This window comes from Macaca fascicularis, chromosome 7 (assembly GCF_037993035.2).
Source record: "Macaca fascicularis isolate 582-1 chromosome 7, T2T-MFA8v1.1".
Classification (NCBI taxonomy): domain Eukaryota; kingdom Metazoa; phylum Chordata; class Mammalia; order Primates; family Cercopithecidae; genus Macaca; species Macaca fascicularis.
The window spans coordinates 36,995,445-37,020,353 of NC_088381.1; the positions used below are offsets into that span (position 1 = coordinate 36,995,445).

General features: G+C 38.5%; 1 protein-coding gene and 1 long non-coding RNA gene across 10 annotated transcripts in view; one reads left to right on the forward strand and one right to left on the reverse strand.

Annotated features, from left to right (window-relative positions):
• LOC102141878 (uncharacterized) overlaps positions 1 to 24,909 on the forward strand; it is an 81,931-nt gene that overhangs the window by 1,414 nt on the left and 55,608 nt on the right. For 5 of the 6 annotated variants that reach the window (XR_012415018.1, XR_012415016.1, XR_006699816.2 and 2 more), the window contains exon 2: positions 9,041 to 9,108. This is a non-coding gene — a long non-coding RNA (uncharacterized lncRNA). Of the gene's footprint in view, positions 1 to 1,317; positions 1,455 to 9,040; positions 9,109 to 24,909 lie in introns of those variants that run through there. The other variant, XR_012415020.1, reaches the window with a different exon arrangement.
• RORA (RAR related orphan receptor A) overlaps positions 8,799 to 24,909 on the reverse strand; it is a 771,401-nt gene continuing 755,290 nt past the window's right edge. For 2 of the 4 annotated variants that reach the window (XM_045397281.2, XM_015452893.3), the window contains 4 exons: positions 24,305 to 24,412; positions 21,886 to 21,996; positions 20,514 to 20,626; positions 8,799 to 18,160 (listed from right to left, as the gene is read on the reverse strand). In XM_045397281.2, the coding sequence (XP_045253216.1) occupies positions 17,996 to 18,160; positions 20,514 to 20,626; positions 21,886 to 21,996; positions 24,305 to 24,412 (497 nt within the window). In that variant the 3' untranslated portion in view covers positions 8,799 to 17,995. The remainder of the gene's footprint in view (positions 18,161 to 20,513; positions 20,627 to 21,885; positions 21,997 to 24,304; positions 24,413 to 24,909) is intronic. The other 2 variants (XM_045397280.3, XM_073995943.1) reach the window with 1 other exon arrangement.

Here is a 24,909-nt window from a genome sequence, read left to right on the forward strand (position 1 = left end):
AGGCTTGAGCCACCGCGCCCGGCCCACTTCAAGTTACTCTTTGCCGTAAGGACTAAAACAGAGGAAATTCATTATCTTGCTGATTGAAGATTGAAACTGGCCTGTTACCCATCTCCTGATTTCTTGGAGGGCCAGATAACTCATTTTCGGTGTGGTGACCGTGAGTGATTCCATTTTTTTTTTTTTTTTGGTTTGTTTTTTTGAGACGGAGTCTCGCTCTGTCGCCCAGGCTGGAGTGCAGTGGCGCGATCTCGGCTCACTGCAAGCTCCGCCTCCTGGGTTTACGCCATTCTCCTGCCTCAGCCTCCTGAGTAGCTGGGACTACAGGCGCCCGCCACCGCGCCTGGCTAATTTTTTGTATTTTTAGTAGAGACGGGGTTTCACCGTGGTCTCGATCTCCTGACCTTGTGATCCGCCCGCCTCGGCCTCCCAAAGTGCTGGGATTACAGGCGTGAGCCACCGCGCCCGGCCGAGTGATTCCATTTTTATTTTAGTCTGGTCTGTTGGGGTCTCGTACAGAAGTTCAAAACAATGGCCTCCTATAATTTTGTTTAATACAAGGAACTGCATAAACCTACTGCATAAACAAAATGTGTGCTATTAGGGAAGCATGTTCTACATTTTATTTTAAGACAGAGTCACCCAGACTGGAGTGCAGTGGTGCAATCTCAGCTCACTACAACCTCTGCCTCCCAGGTTCAAGCGATTCTCCTGCGTCAGTCTCCCTAGTAGCTGAGACTACAAGTGTACGCCACCACACTTTGCTAATTTTTGTGTTTTTTTAGTAGAGGTGGGGTTTCACCATGTTGGCCAGGGTGGTCTTGAACTCCTGACCTCAAGTGATCTGCCCCCTTCGCCTCTCTTAAGTGCTGGGATTACAGGTGTGAGCCACTACACCTGGCTGACATTTTAGAATGATTTAGAATATTGTTAGAAATTATGTTAATGTAAAAAATATGCTACAGGAAACCATAGGTAGTTTATTTTGCCTGGAATGCAAGTTTTCTGAAGAGTAGTAGAGAAAAAGGGGTTGGAGAAACTGGTTGAAGCTAGAACACATAAGACCTTATAAGCCAGATGAAGGAAGTTTGACTTTATTGTATAAGAAATAAAATGCTAGGAAACAAACAACAAAAAAGCTTACTTAATGGCACGATCAGAACTGGCTGCCTGTGCTTCAGGAAAGTTCACCTGGCAACCTATGGAATTCATTGAAGGGAGGAGGCCAGTTAGGAGACAGTGTTTGTGAATGCTTAAAAAAATTAACCAATGCCTGGCACTGTGCACATAGCATTTCTTTTTTTTTTTCTTTTTTTTTTTTTTTTTCCTGAGACGGAGTCTCCCTCTGTCGCCCAGGCTGGAGTGTAGTGGCACGATCTCAGCTCACTACAACCTGTGCCTCTCAGATTCAAGTGATTCTCCTGCCTCAGCCTCCTGAGTAGCTGGGATAACAGGTACGTGCCACCAAGCCCGGCTAATTTTAGTATTTTTAGTAGAGACAGGGTTTTACCGTGTTGGTTAAGATGGTCTCGAACTCCTGATCTCGTTATCCGCCCACCTCGGCCTCCCAAAGTGCTGGGATTACAGGCGTGAGCCGCCGCCGCGCCTGACCGCAGATAGTATTTCTTTTTTTTTTTTTTTTTTTTTTTTTTGAGACGGAGTCTTGCTCTGTCACCCAGGCTGGAGTGCAGTGGCTGGATCTCAGCTCACTGCAAGCTCCGCCTCCTGGGTTTACACCATTCTCCTGCCTCAGCCTCCCGAGTAGCTGGGACTACAGGCGCCCACCACCTCGCCTGGCTAGTTTTTTGTATTTTTTAGTAGAGACGGGGTTTCACCGTGTTAGCCAGGATGGTCTCAATCTCCTGACCTCGTGATCCGCCCATCTTGGCCTCCCAAAGTGCTGGGATTACAGGCTTGAGCCACCGCGCCCGGCCAGATAGTATTTCTTATTAGGTAGGTGATGTGGATGGCTTGTGTAGGACGAAGGCAGTGTCAAAGTTCATGTGTTGGGTACCTTCTCACAAAGCATGCAGTCAGGGAGAGTTGGGGACGCCTGGCCTGGCCCGAAGGAACTGCTCTAATGGTTCAAGAGCTCACGCTCCTGGGAGGTACCTGCCCATGGTAGTGTGATATGGTAGCATCACCATACAGCTCTGTGTTGAGATTTCAGATCATCACCAAACAGTATGCTCTGAACTGGTATATCTGAGTTTCAGTGGTTGCAAGATGGCACACAGAATCAGAATTTTTAGAACCAGAACATGAGTTGGAGATTATCTAGTCCAACCCTCTCGTTTTCCTTACAAGGAAATGGGCTCGTTTCAAGATTGTCAAGTGACTTTTCCAACATCACATGATCAGTGATAAAACTGTAAAACTTAGGTCTCATAATTCTTGCCAACATGTGCATTGTGCGTCTTCCCAAAATTCATATGTTATATGAATATGTATATATATAAATTCATATGTCATATTATAGGAGCCTAATGGCCTCCTATAATTTTTGTTTACTACAAGGAATCCTAATGGTATTTGGAGGTGGTATCTTTAGGAGGTAAGTAGGTTTAGATTAAGATACAAGGGTGCAGTCCCAATGATGGAGTTCACAGCCCTTGTCAGAAGAAGAGAAACCACAGCTCACTCTCTCCACCGAGTGAAGACACAGCAAAAAGGTAGCCATCTGCAAGCCAGAAACAGAGTTCTCACTAGAAACCAAATTGGCTGGCAGCTGGATCTGGACTTCCAAGCCTCCAGAACTGTGAGAAAATAAATATCTGTTGTTTAAGCCTCCCAGGCTATGGAATTGTCATAGCAGCCCCAGCGGAGTAACATACAATACAATATGCATGCTTTCTTGTCTGTTGTGTAAACCACAAGAAGCTTAGTGGCAAGAACATGGACTTTTGGATTCCAGTAGATACGTATCTCAGGTTTGCATCTCAGTTTTTCTGTCTACTGGCAGTGTGATCCTAGGCATGTTGTGTGTCCTCTGAGTCTCAGTTTCTTCCTCTGAATAATGGAGGCAGTGATACCTCACCTACAGAATTGTTGTGAGGACTAGAATATATTAAAAGTGCATTGCAAAGAGTAAATGTTGAGTAAATACTAGCTATTACTATATAATTTTTCTGAAAGAAAAATCAAAGATGAACAAAACACAGTGGAGGTGGCACTGTACAGAGACTTATAATGCACAGAAGAAATGGTGGGCCGGGCGTGGTGCCTCAAGCCTATAATTCCAGCACTTTGGGAGGCTGAGGTGGGCGGATCACCTGAGGTTGGGAGTTCAAGACCAGCCTGACCAACATGGAGAAACCCTGTCTGTACTAAAAATACAAAATTAGCCTGACGTGGTGGCGCAGGCCTGTAATCCCAGATACTTGGGAGGCTGAGGCAGGAGAATCACTTGAACCTGGGAGGCGTAGGTTGCACTTAGCCAAGATCATGCCATTGCACTCCAGCCTGGGCAACAAGAGCGAAATCAATCTCAAAAAAAGGAAAAAAAAAAAAAAAAAAAGGAAATGATATACTTATATATAGAAGATTCTTCTTCTTTTTTTTTTTTTTTTTTTTTTTTTTTTTTGAGACGGAGTCTCGCTCTGTCACCCAGGCTGGAGTGCGGTGGCCGGATTCCATGGGACCACAAATGAGGAGTAAGAAATTCATTCTGATGGAGACAATTTAGAGATTACTTCAGAGTTTAATTTACTTTGGGTCTTGACGGATGAATAGGAGTTCACTGGGTAGCAAAGGGGCTGTGGGTTTTAAGGTGTGAAAAAAAAAGCACAGAAGTGTGAACAGCTCCACATGTTCTGGGGAAGAGGAAAAGAAGGTGTGGGGAAAAGCACAGAAGTGTGAACAGCTCCACATATTCTGGGGAAGAGGAAAAACTGTTGCATCGCTGTGTTGGGGAAATGAAGGTTGTTGGACCGGAAATGGTGAAGCAGACTAGACAGGGTCTTCATTGCCATGCTAGAGATTTTGTACTTTATTTTCTGCATTATGGGGAATCTGTGTGTGTATATGTTTATGTGTGTTTTAAATAGCTTGAGTTATAAGCTACATATCACAAAATTCATTCATTTTAGTTGTACCATTAGGTGACTTTTAGTAAATGTATGAAGTTTCACAACCATCAACATGATAAAGTTTTGGAACATTTCCATTAACCCCCAAATCCTGTGTGCCCATTTGTAATCAGTGCCTCTTTCCAGCCCCAGGCAACTATTAATCTACTTTGTCTCTATAGGTTTGCCTTTTCTGGACATTTCATTTAATGAAATCATACAATATGTTGTCTTTTGTGTCTGCATTCTTAGCGTAATGTTTTAAGGATCATCCATGTTGTAGCATGTATCAGTATTTATTCCTTTCTGTTGCTCAGTAGCAGCTCATTTATGGATATGCCCATTTTTTTAAATCCATTCAACATTTGATGAACATTTAGATGGTTTCCACTTTTTGGCTTTTCTGAATAATGTTGCTGAGGGCAACATTTATGTGAACATTTTATGTGTACAAGTCTTTGTGTGAACTTTGCATTTTTATTTCCCTTGAGTAGATAATCAGGAGTGGAATTGTTGTATGGTAAATTTATGTTTAACTTTTTTTTCTATGTTGCTGAGGCTGGTTTCAAACTCCTGGCCTCGGGTGATCCTCCCCTCGGCCTCCCAAAGTGCTGAGATTACAGGTGTGAGCCACCAGGCCCAGCCTATGTTTAACTTTTCAGAAAACTGTCAGATTGTTTCCCACAGCAATTGCACCATTTTATTCTGTGGATTTTTAAGCAGAAGAAAGATGTGGTTTTCAATTTCTGGTAAACTGGGGAACAAACAAACCCAGAAGTTGAATGAGAAGCCAATTTAATTTTGAAAGAGTTTATGAGTATGTACTTGTTTGAGTTTATAAAATGTTTAATTGGACCATAATTTGACAAAGAACTCTGAAAACTGCAAACATTGACTAAGTGAAGTTATCATAGTTGTTACTAGGTGTTCATTTCTTCTTGGGGACCAAATCAAGATAGATAAATGTGCAAGATCATCTTTTTTTTTTTTTTTAAATCAGTAATAAGTCATTTTTCCTCCCTCAGCTAATGAACTTCCTTTGCTTGATATGGGGTAAACTTGGCCTTGGAATAGTTTACAGCTTGGTAACTGCTTCACTCAGGGAATTGCCTCATGAATTTACAATCATCCATAAGGTATTTTCAAAATGAAAATCCAGATACAGCCCTCTAGCAAGAAGGTTTCAATTTGGTAATTGATTCAGAAACTTTTGGGGAAAATACTGTTGCTAACTGCAGTTTGTTAAGTCAGGCCTTTCAGCAATAAATGGCATTTCAAGTGGGGAGGGAATCATCATTAATGCCGAAAACCAGCAAAATACTCTGGCCCAGGATATGCTGTGTAAGAACAGGATGGCTAAAGTGTTTGATTTTTTTCTACTCAGAAGATAATATTTTCTAAAATATATTTAGATACGTTCTGTATTATGTGGCCCCTGGGCTGAAAAAAATCCCAGAAATCATTGTTCACTTGAAAGATAGTCTTTCAAAGCATGTAAGTGTCCTACAGAGAGAAGTTGATAACAGAGATAATTCCAAGTAGAATAATTTAAAAATTGTGTTTGTCTTTAGAATGCAGTGTGTGTTTTATCAGAGGGGTGGAGAGAGAATGGTAGAAGGGGTAGGTATGGGGCTTGTTAGGAAGTCATTATAATAGATTTTAGGCAAGGCTAATACTAATTTTTGTTCTTCAAGCAAAGAACCATTGATAGATGATGTAGTTTCTTCCCCACAAAAGGGAAGTTATACTGGAATTAAAAATATTGTTTGAGAAGTCTATCAAGTAGGTAAATAACAAATGGATTACTGATAGATGACTATATTATACTGGAGTTGACATTTTCCCCTCCCAAGGAGAAAAAAATCTAGAATCAAATTAAGTTCAGAAAGACTGGTTTCTCTCTTTCCAACATGAGAGATAAATGACATTAGAAAGAAACCAGGAGTTTTCTTCAGCTCACAACTGGTGGCACAGTGAAAGGAGAGGGCTCCTGTTAATCTCCTAGAGTAAGGCTTCTGCCACCGTTGGGAGTCCAGCCTTGCTTCAAAAGCTGGGAGTGGGGAGTAGAAGCAGTAGGGGAGCCATCACTGTGATTCTGATGGAATCCAGGGGGGTTCTCTTGAGCAAACATTCCCTTCTCACTATCAAGTTCCGGAAATACCTTAAGCATGGAAATATCTTTTTTTCTTCCTGTCTCTGATGACTTATATGACATTAGTAACCTGTTTTGGACCATGGTTTTGAACACCACTGGGCCCTATCTTCAGTTTCTTCTTCAAAAGGGAAAGCCAAGGTGCTTAGTTGCATCTCAGCACAGCAGCAGCTATCTTCCCTACCATCATGCATGTGACTCGGTGTTTTCACAGGCCTGTTAGGAGAAGCTGAGGCCTCTGCACCTGCCCATTTGGTACAAATGCACATTAGATGTGAAGTCCGCTTTTGAGGGGCTAGACTTGCCCCTTGCTTCCTCTTGCCTCATGAAGAAAACTTTAGTAGTAACAGTGGCAACTAAGACATTCTTACCGACCAGACTATGGTTATTACTTTTGCTTTCTTTCCTAGACTTTATTAATAACCTGACACTTGTTGTCTTTCTGCTTTTCCTGTGAGATCATCAGAAACAGAATTTTAAGAAGTCTGTTCTATATTCCCATTTAAGTACCCTTTTTGAAACTGAGCAAGCTAATCCAGGATAAAGAGGTGGCTGTAAATCATTTTTAGCAAAAGGAGTTTAGGCATGAGTTTGGGCAGAGATCTAGAGGTGACAGATTTCATATTTTAAACTCTGTTTTCATTAACTCAATTTCTGCACACAGTAAAGTGTAGTGTTTATAATTATGTAGAATTTGATGGGCTACAAAGGTTTCACAAGCATAATATTTCATTCTGTTTTTGCTTAGTTAAACACAAAAGCAGGATTAGGGATTGTTTACTACTTGCAGCAACTTTGGGGAATAATTCAGATATTTATTGAATGCTACTGAGTGTAGGGGATGCTTAGGCATTATGATATGTGGAGGAAAGTGCCAGCTCAGTTGCCTTTATTTTGACTTCAGAGTATTTTATAATTTGAATGTCCTTGATATTACTTTGAAAGTAATCGATGACGAGGTTTTTGCACCGTTAAAATGGTGTAATACTTAGCTGATGCTAAATTTATGGTTCACCCCTAAGTAATTTACTCAAAAGAAGGGGTGGGAGTGGGGCAATGACACTGCAGGTAGTCAGAGACTCTAATAATCAAGTCTTTGGCAACATTTTTGCAATTCAATTTTAATGATTTCTAAAGCAACGATGACAAAATATACTATGCATTCAGGATTTCTCTCCTGCACTCAGGGAAGATAGGACTGATCAGTCATGTCACCCTTTTCCTTTGAGATAAGCAACTTCAGAATTCTCAATTCTGCGTTTCCAAGAGTGACTGTTGATCAGTGGGTGTTATCTCACATGTTAATACTTCTTTCTTTGCCTTCTCTGATCAAAAGCGTTGCTTGATCCTTTTCAACATATTTTCCCTGCAAAATGGCAGCAAATAATTTTTATTTATTTATTTTTTTGAGGTGGAGTCTTGCTCTGTCGCCAGGCTGGAGTGCTGTGGTGCGATCTTGGTTCACTGCCACCTCTGCCTCCCAGGTCCAAGTGATTCTTCTGCCTCAGCCTGCCGAGCAGCTGTGACTACAGGCGCGTGCCACCAGCCTGGCTAAATTTTGCATTTTTACTAGAGACAGGGTTTCACCATGTTGGTCAGGCTGGTCTCTAACTCCTGACCTCGTGATTTGCCCATCTTGGCCTCCCAAAGTGCTAGGATTACAGGCGTGAGCCACCGCGCCCACCCAATATTTTTTTAAAAAGTCCCCGGCCAATAATTTTTTAAGAAGTGCTACACTGGCCAGGCACAGTGGCTCACGCCTGTGATCCCAGCACTTTGGAAGGCCGAGGTAGGTGGATCATGAGTTCGAGACCAGCCTGACCAACGTGGTGAAACCCTGTCTCTACTAAAAATACAAAACTTAGCCGGGTGTGGTGGCACACATCTGTAGTCCCAGCTACTCGAGAGGCTGAGGCAGGAGAATCGCTTGGACCTGGAAGGCAGAGGTTACAGTGAGCCAAGATCGTGCCACTGCACTCCAGCCTGGCGACAGAGTGAGACTCCGTCTTAAAAAAAAGAAAAAAAAGCCGGGAATGGTGGCTCACGCCTGTAATCCCAGCACTTTGGGAGGCCGAGGTGGGTGGATCACCTGAGGTCAGGAGTTAGAGACCAGCCTCAAAATGGAGAAACCTAGTCTCTACTAAAAATACAAAATTAGCCAGGTGTGTTGGTGCAAGTCTGTAATCCCAGCTACTTGGGAGGATGAGGCAGGAGAATTGCTTGAACCTGGGAGGTGGAGGTTGCAGTGAGCCGAGATCACGCCATTGCACTCCAGTCTGGGCAACAAAAGAGAAACTCCGTCACAAACCAAAAAAAAGTGCTGTACTATACACCAGTGCTTCCCACACTGTAATGTGCATACAGATCACCTGGGATCCTATAAAAATGCAGATTGATTTAGTAGGTCTGGGGGCGTGCTTGGGATTCTGCAGTTCCAACAAAGTCGCAGGAGATGCCGTGCTGCTAGTCTGTGGATCTTACCGAGTCTCTCCTAGACCCTTCACTAGAGGCAACATGTAAGCTAGGAAACTATGTACAGCCCAATTCAATAACCAAGAAAAAAGAAGAAAAGGCAAATGTTCCATTAGAAGCTGAAGTTTTATTATAGGATAACAGTACATAAAGCACATCTAAAATTGATGTGTTCAATGCACTTTTAATAAAGGTAATGTAATATTAAAGGTACAGTTTCTAAGTACAATATAACAACATTCATATTAGAATGAAAATTGGAGTATTTAAAAGACAACATTAAATCTCTCTTTTTTGTACAGCTTGTATTTACAAAACGAATCAAAATATTTTTTTTTTTTAAATTCAGGACTCAATAAAATAAACAGCTGGAAATAAGCAGACTACTGTAAGAGTGAATTGAAAAGAAAACCCAAGGTAAGTGGAAAGTTGGATGATCCTCTAATAAAGATCATTAGCAAAGTTTTAGTTCAGTACTAGTTTTAGGATTCCCATAAATGGCTTGCATTTTTAGTGTGGCAGAAAAGGAGTTTTTACATACTGTACACAAAACAGACCATATATTCATAGGTACAGTATTACTGTTTCCAAACTTGCATGTATATTTACAGAAGGCTGAGTTTGTTTACTCACACAGAGGTTTGTGAAATTTGTGTGCTTCATCCTCAAGACCTACACACAATTAGAATCAGCATTTCATGTGGTCTTTTTAAATGTGGCTTTAATACTTGGTTGTAGAAGAGAATGTTAACCATAAGGCTTGGCTTACTTTATAAATTTCACAAAACAACCCAGGAAAAAAGTTTTAATTGGGGCACACTTGTTATCATTTAACAATTGTCAAATGCTGACCTGTGCTAGCCATTGTGCAGACGCAAAGAGATACATACAATCTCTACCCTCAGGAAGCTTAGGATGCTAAATGGTGCTTTAAAAAAAAAAAAGGTTTCAATCTCTTTCCAAGCGAGGCAGTTAAGGAATGATGTGATTTATATTAAAAGAGATTTCTCCCTCAACTGTAGCCAATCCACTTTAAAAGGTTAACTACTAGCATTAGCTCTCATTAACCACACAATTGCATTTATAGTTAAGGTAACAGCAACTGTTCCACAAAAATGGAAAATGTCTAGAATTGTGGGTAAATATGCAGTGCATGGAAGCCAATAATCATGGCTTGAGAATTTATCACCTTCAATTACAAAAAGTGCAGTAAACAGAAACATTTGCTCTACATTTATAAATTGCTCAAAAATCTTTGCTAAAGATCTTACAAATTCAGTAATATTACAGAACAATTCTAATCAATATTTAATAAGGTTAACTACATCCTTAGTTAGATATTTGATAAACTTTGCTTTTTAATAATGCCAATAGATCTTGGGAGAATGCGTAGAAAGGCTTAATTAAGCTCATTATTAAATAACTTTAAAAATGAAGGTCCTTCACTCAGTTCATGGAACTGGTTGAGGTTATATTGAAACAGAACATCCCGTGTCGAATTTGCTTTATGGCCCATGTTCTGGCAGAGGACGTCTCCATCCTTCTCATGACTCAGGTAGGAGGGGAAAGGTTTATTCTGCCATCAAGCCATCTAGGATATTTTATATAAATGCCTATTATCTATAATAGGAGCTAAGAATACAACTCTGTTAGGTGCCCATAATATAATTCCTTAATAAGAAAAAAAAGTATATTACTCCATTAAACAAGTTTCTTTAGGATCTTGAAGGCCTGGCAAATTATTTTTCAGCTTAGGAGATATGCTATAAAGCCAAGTAGCAAACATAAAGTAAATGCCAATAAGTTTCCATATAGCCATATTTATAAACAAATTCACCCTATAGATGTCAAATATCCATACTAAGGAAGTAATTTTATCCTAATTAAATACACTCTAGAATAATTTATATAACGATATTATGTATTTAAAGAGAAAAGCATGTCCCAAATCCAGCACTCTGATACAGCTGCCAGTTGGGCATAGGTAGATATATATATATATGTATATATATACAAATATATAGTTATACTCAGTGAAATTAACAAGACCCAAAGGTGGTATTGTCTAGGAATAAAAGGGATATTTTTTGTTCACAAAAGTAACTTGTCTAGCACCACACATCAGAAAAACACAAAAATAGCACACTCTAGTTCTAAACAGCTATGTCTAAAATAGATTATATAGTAAAACTGGTATTATACAGCATATTGTGGATTTGATAAACAGATAAATATTTGCACTGAGTAGGCTGTTTATAATATAACATTTTCTTATCTATACAGAATGAAAGCCAAAAAGTTAACTGTATAGAGATGTGCAGAACAACATTAAATATTATGACTCAAAAGCAGGGACAGGTAAATTTGAAAGAAGAGTAAGAGAGAAAATGTTTACAGGCCATTACAAGTTCTTAAGTTAATAGTAAATAAGGAATCGATTGCTCAAGTTGAAGAAAGCAGTAAACAAGAGATTGCATTTACATGCAGATGTCTAAAATTTGTATTTTTTAAGTCTATGCACAAAAGTCATTTGTTTTATTGCTTGACATTCAGTTATGGCTAGATTATTTAACCTATTTTTTTTGTACTTTGGAAACAAGAATATTGTTAAAGGTGCCATAAAAATGGACAACATTGAAAACGGTTTGCAAATAAACCACCTAACACTGCAGTTCTTTATACATATTAAAAGCCTTGTCTGGGGTTTGTCATATGTTAAATATTATTTAAACTGGGAAAATATGTTGTAGCTTGAAGCCTCCCATTGGCCCAAACATCCAATACAAAAACACATCTCCACAAAAGGAGCAGGCAGACAATACAGGTACATTTATAGAAGCAGCCAGCTAATGTCCTAATGTTTAAAAATTTACCACTGTTTAATATGAGATTTCAGACTGTGTGGATAACAAGAGAATTTTGGATTCAGGAAGATGTATACAGTACATATGGAATTTTTTTTTTTTTTGTGAAATCATTTTCACTATATTGCTGAAGAATTATCTGCATTTACATATGCAATCTGTTCAGTGACAAGTTCCTAGAAATAGTATTCATCCACATTAAAGTAATAATGATGAAAAAGGAATCACACATGAACACTGGAGAGAATTTAGTTGTTCTTAGAGAACAACATAATGGCATGTGCAGCATGTCAAAGCTAATAGCAAGTTATCTTTCATTAGTTCTTAGAAGGATGAAAGAAAAAGAAGTGTGGTACTGCTAATGTGGCAAAGTACACTAAATGTAAACAGCAAACACAGATTTTCTAGGCATCTATTTAAAATATTCATATTCACTTTCTCAATATAAGACTCCATGTTATGTTGCATCACTGAAAAAAGGTTGTTTCTATTTGGATTGAATATTCTGTCATTCATTTATACATAAATGACTGAATGTATTTATTGCTCTAAGTTCTGAGGGTTTGGTTGAACGTGGAGATCCCCCCTGCCCATCTAGGATGGCTACTTGGTATGAAGTCAGGCTTCTGGATTCTTTTAAAAATTATTCTGAGAGCCTGACAACACTGATCTCACCTACACAGACAGACAGACAGATCCAGAAGTGAAACCAATTGCACTGTGGAGACATTGCTAGTCAGTCTTCTCATCTCTTAAAAATAAATAGCAAGAGGAAGGTCTCTATAATAAAATCTGATTGAACCTCTTTACTAATATTATATTTAGGTACAGAATAGAAGACCTGTATCATAGACTATTACCAATAGATCAAGATTTACTGTTGCAATTGCATTTCTGGGCACATTACTTGATCTATATTATAAAGTAGTTTTCATGGGGTTCTATATCATAACTTTATAAGAAGAGGCAATCACATGTTATGTAAAAATGTCAATAACGTGTGTGTGTATACACACATATACAAATACACACAGAGAGGAGAGATTTCTACCGGTTTCCATATTCTTTATTATCAAAAACAACATGGTAAAGGTATCCTTTTCATCTTATAGACATGGGAAGTTTTCCCAGATTACGTTCCTCTGTCATAGTAAGAAAATATATAAATCTTCTTGTGAATGTGTATCCCAAGATGGAAGAATCAGAGCCAACAATTACACTGAACTTCTTTGACTTTATGGAAAGTAATATGTGGAATATGATAACAAAAAAATATAACATGTAACACTAAATGTTGGCTCGAGGTGCTGCTGTCATACAGGCAGGTTTTGTTTTGTCTTTAAACATTAGCTCTTGTAATGCATCAGATATAAACTACACATGTAGAAGTAAGAATTGTTTTCCATGAAGGAATTTTTGGTTTGCTTCTAGAGGAGAACACATGAAAACAATAGTTAATTGCTGGTATTTTGTAGTTTATCTTTTACCTATATCACTATACTGATAGGCAGGTCTCTCCTCTTATTACTGGTTTTAAAAATTTTCATCCTTAATATGTAGAATTTGAAATAGATTTTAACATATGCTATATATATATTTATCATGAATATTTTAATTATTAGAGAAATGGTAACTGGAATATGCAAGGACTATACTTTGAATGATGCTCTTTGCTGGTACATTATCTATTAATTTATCTTTTGAACACACTGGCATAACTTTGCTTTGGAAGTTATTCAATGTTTTGAAACACAAGACTGAAGAGCACATCAAGTTCTGAACTCAACAAAATGAGACGAGAGTAAAGAGTTTACACACACGCAGTTCTATATAGTTCACTTGTGCCTTGGAGGGATAGTATTATTATCATTATTATTAATAATAAAAAACACAATTTGTCCCAGTAGTACTGGCCACCCTGTTTTAAGAGTTTTAGGAGATCCCTGAGCACATTGTTTCTGACTCTTAACCCCAACTCCAAAATGATAGGGCTTCTATCGTTGATATCAAGATGGATTGTCATTCACAGTAAGTCAATTATAAGGTGCTTATTTACCCTTGTTTTTCACCAATCAGCACAAAGAACTGTCAGAAAATAACTTTTTATTATTATCTTAAAATAATAGCATTGGAAGGACATATGATTTAAACAATCAATGTTTGAAACAGTGGCTTTAGGATTATTATCTGGCTGCCCCTCAACAATAAGAAGTGATTCGATCGACATTCCTTAGCCAAAAACAAAAGGCGAAACAAAACAAAAAAAACCCAAAAAACAAAAAAACCCCAAAAAACTGTACAAATATGTATTTTTCCCTGAGGGATCAAGGTACACCCGCAAGTGCTCTATGTACATATTGCACTAGAGAGGAATGAAGAACATGTGCAAAAAAGCAACAATGAGAGAAGCTTACATACTACTTAAACCTTTTCATGAAAGATACTACTAGGTTTTGCATTTTGGAATGTCGGAATACAACAGCTAGCTATTCCTTAGTCTAAAACTAAAAACACACATTTCTACTATGGCACATTCAATGAAATAAAAAGTTTTCCAAAGACAGATAGACAAATTCCATCAAGAAAATAATACAAAGTTTGTTTGTTTGTATTTTTTTTTTTAGAAAATTACATTACTTTCTTTCTTTGTTTCACATTACAAAATCTTTTTTTCTTTACACAAATCACATTTTATTGCAGGAATATTTCAAGTGCCATCAAATATTTATAGAAGGGTTAAAAAAATAGAAGTCTCTCTAAAGTGGTCCAGACAAGGCTTTGTATAGAATAAATCTTTTTTTTTCCCCATCTTCTAGTTTTGATTTAAGTATTTTGAATACATTTTCTTTTCCATTGACACTTAGTAGCCTAGAAGCGGTCCAACGCACACACATCATACACATGCAAATCACACACACACACACACACACACACACACACACACACTCACACTCCTTCCTCACCTGACTCTCAGCCCACCCCCATATGCTCACAGATAACTGGGTATCCACACTATAAAGAACAACCAAACTTAGAAGCAGTGTCTTAAGTCACGTTTTTCTTAAGTTAGAAAGGGTGAATTAGGATGCTGAAGACTTTAAAAAAAATCCATAGCTTTAATACAAATTAAGATGCTGAACACTTTTAAAAAAATCCATAGCTTTAACACAATTTGCAAACTGTCCAAAAAGCACTTTCATCTGTACTTTTGTTTGCATTGTGACCAAGGCCAGGTTTTTCACAATATAATAACCATTTGGACACCAGTGGAACAGAAGGTATTCAGGCTTTGTACAAAAGCCTTATTTGCCTTATGTAAAAAAAATTGTATAAAGGCATTATAGCAGCGGGGCTGACACTGATGTGGTTCTAATCCTTAAAATATTGGAGATTGAAATTTAGGAAACTTTAATTATAAGAACTATTTAGGATAATTGTTCTGATATCACCCATGTATTTTATAGGTCACATAGGTGTTTTTATAATAATGAAGAAAGGAAAATACAAAGTTTTTCACATCCTTTTCTGAGCTCCATATTTTTTTTTTTAAACTGAATTTATTGTTTAACATCAGATCCCAACTTCGATCCATCGATCCAAAGAGTAGTCAGTTGTTTTCTTGTTTCACGGAGCATGTCTCTGTCTACTATTCCATTCCACTATGTCAATCAGTGGACTGGGCTCTTAAGCTCCACCCCTGCTTTCCTTTCAGAAACACCTGGGAAGAAGCATCGTATTACCTATCTTGGTTTACCATAAAAGCAATGTCACCATGGCATGACTATTACCGAGGTTAGAGCATGAGTTTGTTTGTTTGTAGCTACATGCAGAATCCTTTCTGGGAAAAGGAATTTCTTTTAAGTTCAACATTATGTTCTCTCTCACCCTTAGAGAAATTTAATTAGCTTTTATTATTTCACAAATGGACACTGGAATTAGGTTTAGTTGCTCTTTAATGCGCTAGCACCTGAGGCTGGTCATATTCAGAAAGCTTTGGTTAAAAAGAAGTTAATATACTTTAATAAAACCATCCCCAAATTTAGTGAATCTGAATGACAACAAAACAAAACCAAAACCAAAAAACCAAAAAAACAAAACTCAAACAAAAACAAAACACCATTTCCCCTCAAAGGAGAAATAATAGAAAAAAAAAAATGGATGAATAAATAACTGAACTAAGCTTGGTACTCTTTTTAGAGTATAAATACTATTGATCTTTAAAGGAACTATGCTTACTTAAATTAAAGATTTGGTTTAACCCTTCTTGCCCCAATATAAATACTATATGCTGACAGTTAGCATCTCTCTATAAACACATAAAATTTTACATGCCTGTAATAAATTTAAAGGAATATTACTCTTATCTTCTATTTATGGTTAAACTCTTACTATGTTTTTGAAAAAAAAGTTGGATGTTATTTAGGCTTCATACACACATCTGTGTGAATAATACCTTCCCCTTTTCCAAGTCCCTCAGGAAACAAGTCAGAAAAGTCAGTGGAGTTAGAAACAGAGTGAAGTGCTCTGGGAAGCCCATGCTGGTAACCCAGCATGACGTGAAGAGCTGCAGTTCCTGTAGAAGATTCCACAGGGACCCCAATGGCAGAGGAGACTATTTCTCAGACATAAAGGGCTGTGTGGAAACTCCTACCTTAACACCCATCGGAGATGTTCCCTTTTCTGTACAAAATGGTCTTTGACCAGTAGTTTGAATCCCACCCCTAGTGCGACTAAAATCATCGTCTAAATGCCTACATTCCCAAAAGGTCACTTGTTTTTAAAATATGCACACCTGTTTATCAGGCTGTTCCTTTCCCCTTCCCCTACTAGGGATTATTAAAAAAAAAAAAAAAACCATGAAATTAAACAAAAACAACTCAGTATTTCTCACCTGAACACACAAGCCAAATAATCTTCTAAATATTTAATAAAATAAATTACAGTCCACAGTTTCCTAGTGAAGATAAATACAAGAGTAAATGTTTGCAGCTAGCATCAACTTCACTTTAAAGGCTTAAAGTATTTAATATTTAAATAAGAGAAACTGGTTCAATGTTGTATGCTTCCCTCACCCTCCTATCCATCGTTTTTCAAATATGAAGAGCAACATATAGCATCTATTGACAACAAATCTAGAATCAGTTCACTTTGAGATAAACTCACAGGGTTCCTAGATTATACCAAGAACATTTAAACATTCACAGAGTAAATGCTTCATGTCCTCACATGGGGAGTGTGCGTTTGCTCGAGATATAATCTTTGGGTCCTTCTTATAATAAAAGCTAGATTCCAATAAATATTCTGGTTATTGATTTGTTCTCAAAGCATAAGAATTCCAAGTTGAGACCGAGTCCATATTTAACTACTGAATTGTGTAAAATGAGCTTCCCCTCCCTTGCCTCCATGAGGTGGCATTTTAAAAAGCTTTAAAAACAAAACAAAACAAAAAAAGAGCATGATGGTATACGTCCACCGCGCCAATCATTCATTCAACTTTGTATGAAGCATAAACACATCTATCCTTAAACTTAACAAAAAGCAAAGTATAATTTAGGGAGAGTTCCGTTTCTCATTCCAAATTCACATGTTTAAAAAAAAAAATCCAACGTGGTGATTTCTAGATATGACCAGCCAGTCTTTTAAAAGTAATTTTGTAAACAGCAGCATAAATACCTCCCGACGTACCTTCCAAGCCTTCTCAGTTAAACTTGTGTTTCTGGTGCACATGCGACACGACAGTGAACACGCTAGCATTTAATTTAAAGAAAAAGGTGCAAAATGAAAGTGCCTTATCAATTCAACAGGAAAAGCTACACCAGTAACTACATTTTATATTACTTAAAACAATATATAAACAATATCTCTTTTAGCTATATATAGTCTTCATGCCCATTTACCCTGTAATATATTATAATGCTATTGTTGCTACTGCTATGGACCCTTTTCATGCCATCCTGCGGACTGGCAATAATCGGTGAAAAAATAAAAACTTCCTTCATGAAACAAAGAGCCAGTTGTGCAAAGTAATGCCGCAACCTCCGCTATGCACACCAGTCACCGATTATTGCTGGACTCTCTGTTGTTACTGACAGATTGCTGACTCTGTAGAAAGTCTGTGGGCAGTGAGCTACAAGAAAAGGAAATCCTCCAACTTTAGTACCCTCCTTCTGTTGTAAACAGAGGTCAACGATCAAGAAGTCAAGACAGAAAAAGGGTCCATATCTGTAGGCATAATGGAAATCATATGCATGAGAAAAACAAGTTCAACTTTTATTTGTTTTCATTGTTTCCCCTCCTTTGCCTGACCCCGATCACCAAAAGATGTGCAGTGTGTGGCGCTCCAGGTCTGTGCAGGGCCATATAAAGTGTCTCGGTTAATTTTTTTGTTTGTTTTTCATGTTTGTACTTCAGACATTCTAGAAGTGCTTAGGTGATAACATTTACCCATCAATTTGCATTGCTGGCTCAAATTCTGAAGTGAACAACTCCTTGTATAATGGAGGAAAATGAAGTCGCACAATGTCTGGGTATATTGCTTTAAATGCCATTAGCTTTTCTGTATGTCGTCCACATAAGGCTCTTAATGTAGACACCTTGCATATTAACTGTAAGTGGAAGAAAGGACACACTGTCAGGCAAGAACAGGTATAAAAATCAGAGATCAGGGAATCTGAATGATCTTTATGACATTGTTTATAATGGTGAAACACCCTTAAAGCAACTTAAACATCTTGTAGCAGAGGATTGGTAAAAATAAATGATGGCTGGGCGCGGTGGCTCACGCCTGTAATTCTAGCATTTTTGGAGGCTGAGGCAGGTGGATTGCCTGAGCTCAGGAGTTCGAGACTAGCCTGGGCAACACGGCAAAACTCCGTCTCTACTGAAAAAAAAATTAGCCAGGCATGGCAGTGTGCGCCTGTAATCCCAGCTACTCAGGAGGCTGAGGCAGGAGAATTGCTAGAACCTGGGAGGTAGAAGTTTCAGTGAGCCAAGATCGCGCCACTGCACTCCAGCTTGGGTGACAGAGTGAGACTCTGTCTCTTAAATAAATAAATAAATAAATAAATAAATGATAATATAGTCATGTCATAGAATGCCAACTATACATTAAATATAATTTTCAAGATGAATAATTTAATAACTAGAAAAGATGTTCATAAGCAAAAGTTGGCACAGCTTGTCAGCGGCAGACTCGTACAGAACCCAAGGCTCTTGACTTCTCCTTCTACTCCAAGATGCCTTCTCTCTACTTCCTGGAACCCTGCCCTCTACCACTGTGCAAAAAGAAGATGTCTGGTGATAGAGAAGTGGGTGAGGGGCAGTGGTGGGTGGGTAGTGAGGGCACTGCAACCAGAGATGATGGCATACTCTACACATTTTATGCAGAACTGGCACTAGTCAACTCCGATAACTACAAGTTTCTTTTCGATAAGAAGTTTTGCCTGTAATAAAGCAATGCTGGGTCTGAGCAAAATAATCGAGTCAGAAGACCTGGATGGAGGGCCCAGCATTGACCATTTATCAGCTAAGGATAATGACACAATTTGCAAAATTACTTTCAGATTCCACAGCACCTCACAAAGGCAAAATGCTTATTATTTTAACCCAGAATAACCTTCTCTAGGAAATGTTTTCACCAGATCTTGTCTACATGTTAAGTGCTGTTTATAATCAGAGATCATAATGGTACCGTTGCATTTGGGCAAAAAGATGGAGAAGAGAGTGAAGCTCCTGACAGGGCTCTTCCCTTCCACTTCTCATTCCTGCCCCATGTCCTCATTTAACAGGTGCAAAATCAAAAGCAAAACAGCAATTAATCCCCAGTTACCCTTTTCTGACCTAACAGGTGCGAAATCAAAAGCAAAAACAGCAATTAACCCCCAGTTATCCCTTTCTGATCTAACATAACTATAAAGGAGAAAAAAAAAAGCAAACAAATAAACAAGAAAACAAAACCAAAAACCTCTCACATCATCTCACACAATAAAATACATAAAATAAGAAAGAACAGGGCTGATTTTTCTAAGACCAAATACGTACTACTAGCAGTGGCACTGATGGATATTAGCACATTTAAAAAAATGGCATTACAATCATATTTTTATTGTGAAAGATAATGATAGGTAAAAATGCAACCTTATGCTTTGAATACAGAGTAGTGATGGGAAATTGACAAAAATGCAAAAGTCATTTACTGTTGATGACTAATGAATTTAATGGACGTGGAACTAATATTAGTATATATGGTCATTCTGATTAAGTCTTTTAGTCCTTTATAACTTCTTTCTAAATTCAAAGATTATAGGCTGGGCACAGTGGTTCACTCCTATAATCTCAGCTCTATGGGAGGTGGAGGAGGGAAGACTGCTTGAGGCCAGGAGTTCGAGACCAGCCTGGGCAACATAGCGAGATACATAGCGAGATACCCATTTCTACAAAAAATAATAAATAAATTAACCAAGTGTGGTAGCACATACGCTTGTAGTCTCAACTACTCAGGAGACTGAGACAGAAGGATCTTTTGAGCCCAGAAGTTCAGGGTTGCATAGAGCTATGATTGTGCCACTTCACTCCTGCCTGGGAGACAGAGTGAGACCCTATCTCTAAAAAATAAATAAATTCAAAGATTACTTTTCTAATTTATGTCAGTGCAGAATATTAACTCTGCTTTATGCCCAACTTTGATGGAAGAGAATTTCTAGAATGTAACCTTTTTTCCTATATTGCCTTATTGTTGCAGGACACTTTGTAATCAATGATAATAAGTATAATTTAGACTGAATAATGAGTTTTGGCTCAACAGAATTTTACTGAAATGGAAATTTATTTCTTTTTGGTAGCCTGTTGCTTTCTGATACTTTTGGGAATTGGTCGTATGACTTACATGACCATACTGGCAGCATGATTTGTGCCAAGGGATAGTTCAGGCCATGCCAACCAGAAGCCTTCGGCACTCACCTTTGTTAGTATTCCATCTTCTCGGTGATTCTTCTGTAGGACGTGTTGAAGAGCTAGCTGAATTTTCTGTTGCAGTTTTTCAATTTTTACCTTTTCTTGCAGCCATGAGCGATCTAAACATAAAAAAATGATATTCTTTAGCATTCCTCCGACATGGTGTCAAGATCCCCCTTCTCTGGATGCTTTTGATACAGATAATTATATCACAATGAATATTTAGAGACTCAGAGGTCAGTTTCACTCCTCTTTCAAAATTTCTCCTAATGGAATGAAAAGTGATCTAAGGAAGTTACAAAACAGGGTGTTAAACCTTTCCATTTTACCAATACATAAAGGAAGGATCCTTCCCTTCCAAAGGATAAACAATTAAATATGAGGCCATACTCATAAGAATGCAAATGAAACTATCATGGCCCCTCGGGACGTTCTAATAATTATACTTCGGACTGAAATATTCATTATCAATCCTGCTAGCTTTTCTGAAAAATACGAAAGTTTTCTAGTAATCTTTGTCAACTAAAATTGTCAATAGAATTCCAAGTGACAGGCCGGGCACGGTGGCTCTCGCCTGTAATCCCAGCACTTTGGGAGGCCGAAACGGGCGGATCACAAGGTCAGGAGATCGAGACCGTCCTGGCTAACACTGTGAAACCCCATCTCTACTAAAAATACAAAAATTAGCCTGGCATGGTGGCGGGCGCCTGTAGTCCCAGCTACACGGGAGTCTGAAACATGAGAATGGCGTGAACCCGGGAGGCGGAGCTTGCAGTGAGTGGAGATCGCGCCACTGCACTCCAGCCTGGGTGACAGAGCGAGACTCTGTCTCAAAAAAAAAAAAAAAAAAAAGAATTCCAAGTGACTTAAGGGTCGTTAATTTTGGATACAGTTTTTATGTGTAAGTCTTCCAAATAGAAGGTAGTAACTTAGCAAAGTGATGATCTCCAAACATGCAGTACTGGTTGAAAACACAGATTAAATTCAGATAATCTAGTGGATGACATCCAAATGGATTTTAACGAAAAATAGGATGTCTTAAAAATCACGTTATCCTGGAGACTGGTGTTAAGAAAGGCAACCCTATTCTACTACAGCATTTCTCTTGGTATCAGGAGGTTAATTCTGGACTGGATTTTATTCAATTCTCATTTCTTTACATTTTATCTGAAAGGCATGAGGTTTTCTTAATATATATTTGTGTTGGGGGGTGGAGAAGAGAAGAGAGGGTGTTATTTGAAGACTTAAAATCCAATTTAATAAGGGTGGAGACCTCTCTTAGTAGCTCCCAAATATTTTACAGCTATTAAACGTATGGACCTTGTAAAAATTCTTTATCTCAGACAATTCTAAAACCATTTTTATTTGGTTATCTTACCTGCTGACATCAGTACGAATGCAGAAAATAATGCAATTTCATCTTCAGTCAGGTGCATAGAACATAAACTCTTTCCAAATTCAAACACAAAGCTAATAAAGTCTTCACAACCTGCCAGAATGAAAATAAAGACAGCTTAGAAGTTTGGTTATTGTCTTAGGAGAAAAACCTAGGTCTTAGGTTTTCCTAAGGTTCTCCTAAGACCCATAGGAGGTCTTAGGAGAAAAACATGGGGAAGATGAAGAGAGATCTAGTGGTTGAAGAGCAGAAGGAATAGTAGTAGCATTTCTACAGTTTAATAGTTTAAAATCTTAAAAGAAAAATCTGTTTAGCCATCACCACCACTGCCACCACTTCCATCACATCACCATTACCACCAACATCCTCATTCAAAATAATGAGACTGAACTTTTGTTGTGTGATTACTATGGCAAGTATTGCTCTAAGATATTTCTTGGGGTTTCTTCTTATTTTACGACAGCTCTATGAAGGAAGGATTATTATTATCCCAATTTTAGAGGTGAGGAAACTGAGACTTGGAAAGTAATGCACCTATGGTCACACAGGTAGAAAGTACAACCTAAGAAGCAAAGCTAGGCTGCCTGATTTCAGAGCCTACACTTTTAACCTATAGAGTCTAGTAGTCACATTCTAACTTATATGTTAAATTAACTCGTTTTTGTTTTCAACGCTATTTAATCTGAAACATTCTTAAAAATGTTAACAAATGACACATTATGATAGTAAAACTATTATAACTATTTACCATCCTGAAAACACAGAATGTGAAAGTCCCCTAAAATAATAATCCATTTTCCAAAAGACTGGTTAAGTCTGGTGTCTATTCCTTCAGATTTGCATATTTTACATACAAATGTATATATTTAAATGACAATGTGCTACATGACAGTTCATTATATATATCTTCTGTCATGTAACTTTTTAAAAAATCACTCATTTTAGATACTTATCCATTCTTCTTAATAACTATATTCATTTTATTTAAATTATAGAAATCCAAAATTTATTATTATTAATTATTTTGAGACAGAGTCTCACTTTGTCACCCAGGCTGGGGTGCAGTGGCACGATCTCGGCTCACTTAAATCTCCACCTCCCGGTTTCAAGTGATTCTCTTGCCTCAGCCTCCTGAGTAGCTGGGACTGCAGGCGCGCACCACCATGCCCAGCTAATTTTTGAATTTTTAGTAGAGATAGGGCTTTGCCATGTTGGCCAGGCTGGTCTCAAACTCCTAACCTCAGGTGATCTGCCTGCCTTGGCCTTCCAAAGTGTTGGGATTATAGGCATGAGTCACCACGCCTGGCCCCAAATTATTTATTTATAAATTATATGTCATGGTTTCACTTAGCTATAACTTTTCTTTCTTTGATATCTGCATGTCAGTCTCATTGATGGTTACTGTTTGAGGGGGATGGAAGGGCAAAGCTTCTGTCCTTTGCTTAATCTTATGTATCAACTCACATCCTAAAGGTTATCTGAATAATGTATCACCAGCAAATCTGGTTTCTTGAAATCTGGAAGGGGGCCGGGCGCGGTGGCTCAAGCCTATAATCCCAGCACTTTGGGAGGCCGAGACGGGCAGATCATGAGGTCAGGAGAGCGAGACCATCCTGGCTAACACAGTGAAACCCCATCTCTACTAAAAAATACAAAAAAAAAAAAAAAACTAGCTGGGCAAGGTGGCAGGCACCTGTAGTCCCAGCTACTCAGGAGGCTGAGGCAGGAGAATGGCGTGAACCTGGGAGGCGGAGCTTGCGGTGAGCTGAGATCCGGCCACTACACTCCAGCCTGGGTGACAGAGCAAGACTCCGTCTCAAGAAAAAAAAAAAAAAAAAAATTTAGAAGGGAACTGGAAGGACACATAATATAAATCCCTTTGATTACCAACTAGATAAAATGAAACTCTAGATCTTTACATGTAATGTAGACAAAAAACTTTTGTCCTATATGACTTTTTTTTTTTCAGACGGAGTCTTGCTGTGTCGCCCAGAGTGGAGTACAGTGGCGCAATCTCGGCTCACTCTCCACCTCCTGGGTTCACACCATTCTCCTGCCTCGGTCTCCTGAGTAGCTGGGACTACAGGCGCCCACCACCACACCTGGCTAATTTTTTGTATTTTTAGTAGAGATGGGGTTTCACCGTGGTCTCGATCTCCTGACCTCATGATCTGCCTGCCTCAGCCTCCCAAAGTGCTGGGATTACAGGCGTGAGCCACCGTGCCCGGCCGAGCTGTATGACTTTTCTACAGTGACTAATTAGAAAGTAAAATAGGTATAAAATCCCTTAATTTTTGTTTCTGAATAACCAGTTTTCATTTTGTCCAAGCAGAGCTTTCACTCAACCCGCATCTTTTCCTATAGCCCTGATTTGAAGAAAAGACACCTTGATACCCCTTACCTAAGGATTTGAAGATGTCGGGGCTGGCATACTTCCCATCAAAGTACACGGTGTTGTTCTGAGAGTCAAAGGCACGGCACATTCTGATAAACACCACCTCTAGAGAACCTAAGCAGAGGCAGAAATGGTTCAGGTCATTTGGGTCATCTGATGTTAGTGAGTTTGTTTCTAAGGTGCTCATGTAGAGACTCCTTCTGAGATAGAATGGTGGGTGTCGTGTGCAGTTTAGCTAGCGGGTTCTCAGTCACATCAGCTGTCTATCCAAAAAGACAGAGTTTTCTGTAAAGACTGTTGTGCTGAAGCTAAGGCCTGTTTAACTGAAGTGAGGGTTGATTTATAAATTACTTCCTTAGCACTCTTCTACCTCGCAATGCTGAGTCTCAGAGTTGCTAGGAAAACATTTATTCACGTGTACTAAACCAAGAATCAAAAACAAGTATATCTTTCTGAGTTCTACTTCCTTCTTCCTAACATCATAAACTCGGAGGACTTGGAGTGTAGAAACAAAACACAGGTGATGGGAAAATTTGGGAATGCAGGTGACCTTCAAATTAATCTTTTCATCTAGAAGAGAAGTGAAGTGGGGGGGAATGTTTCCTGAATAT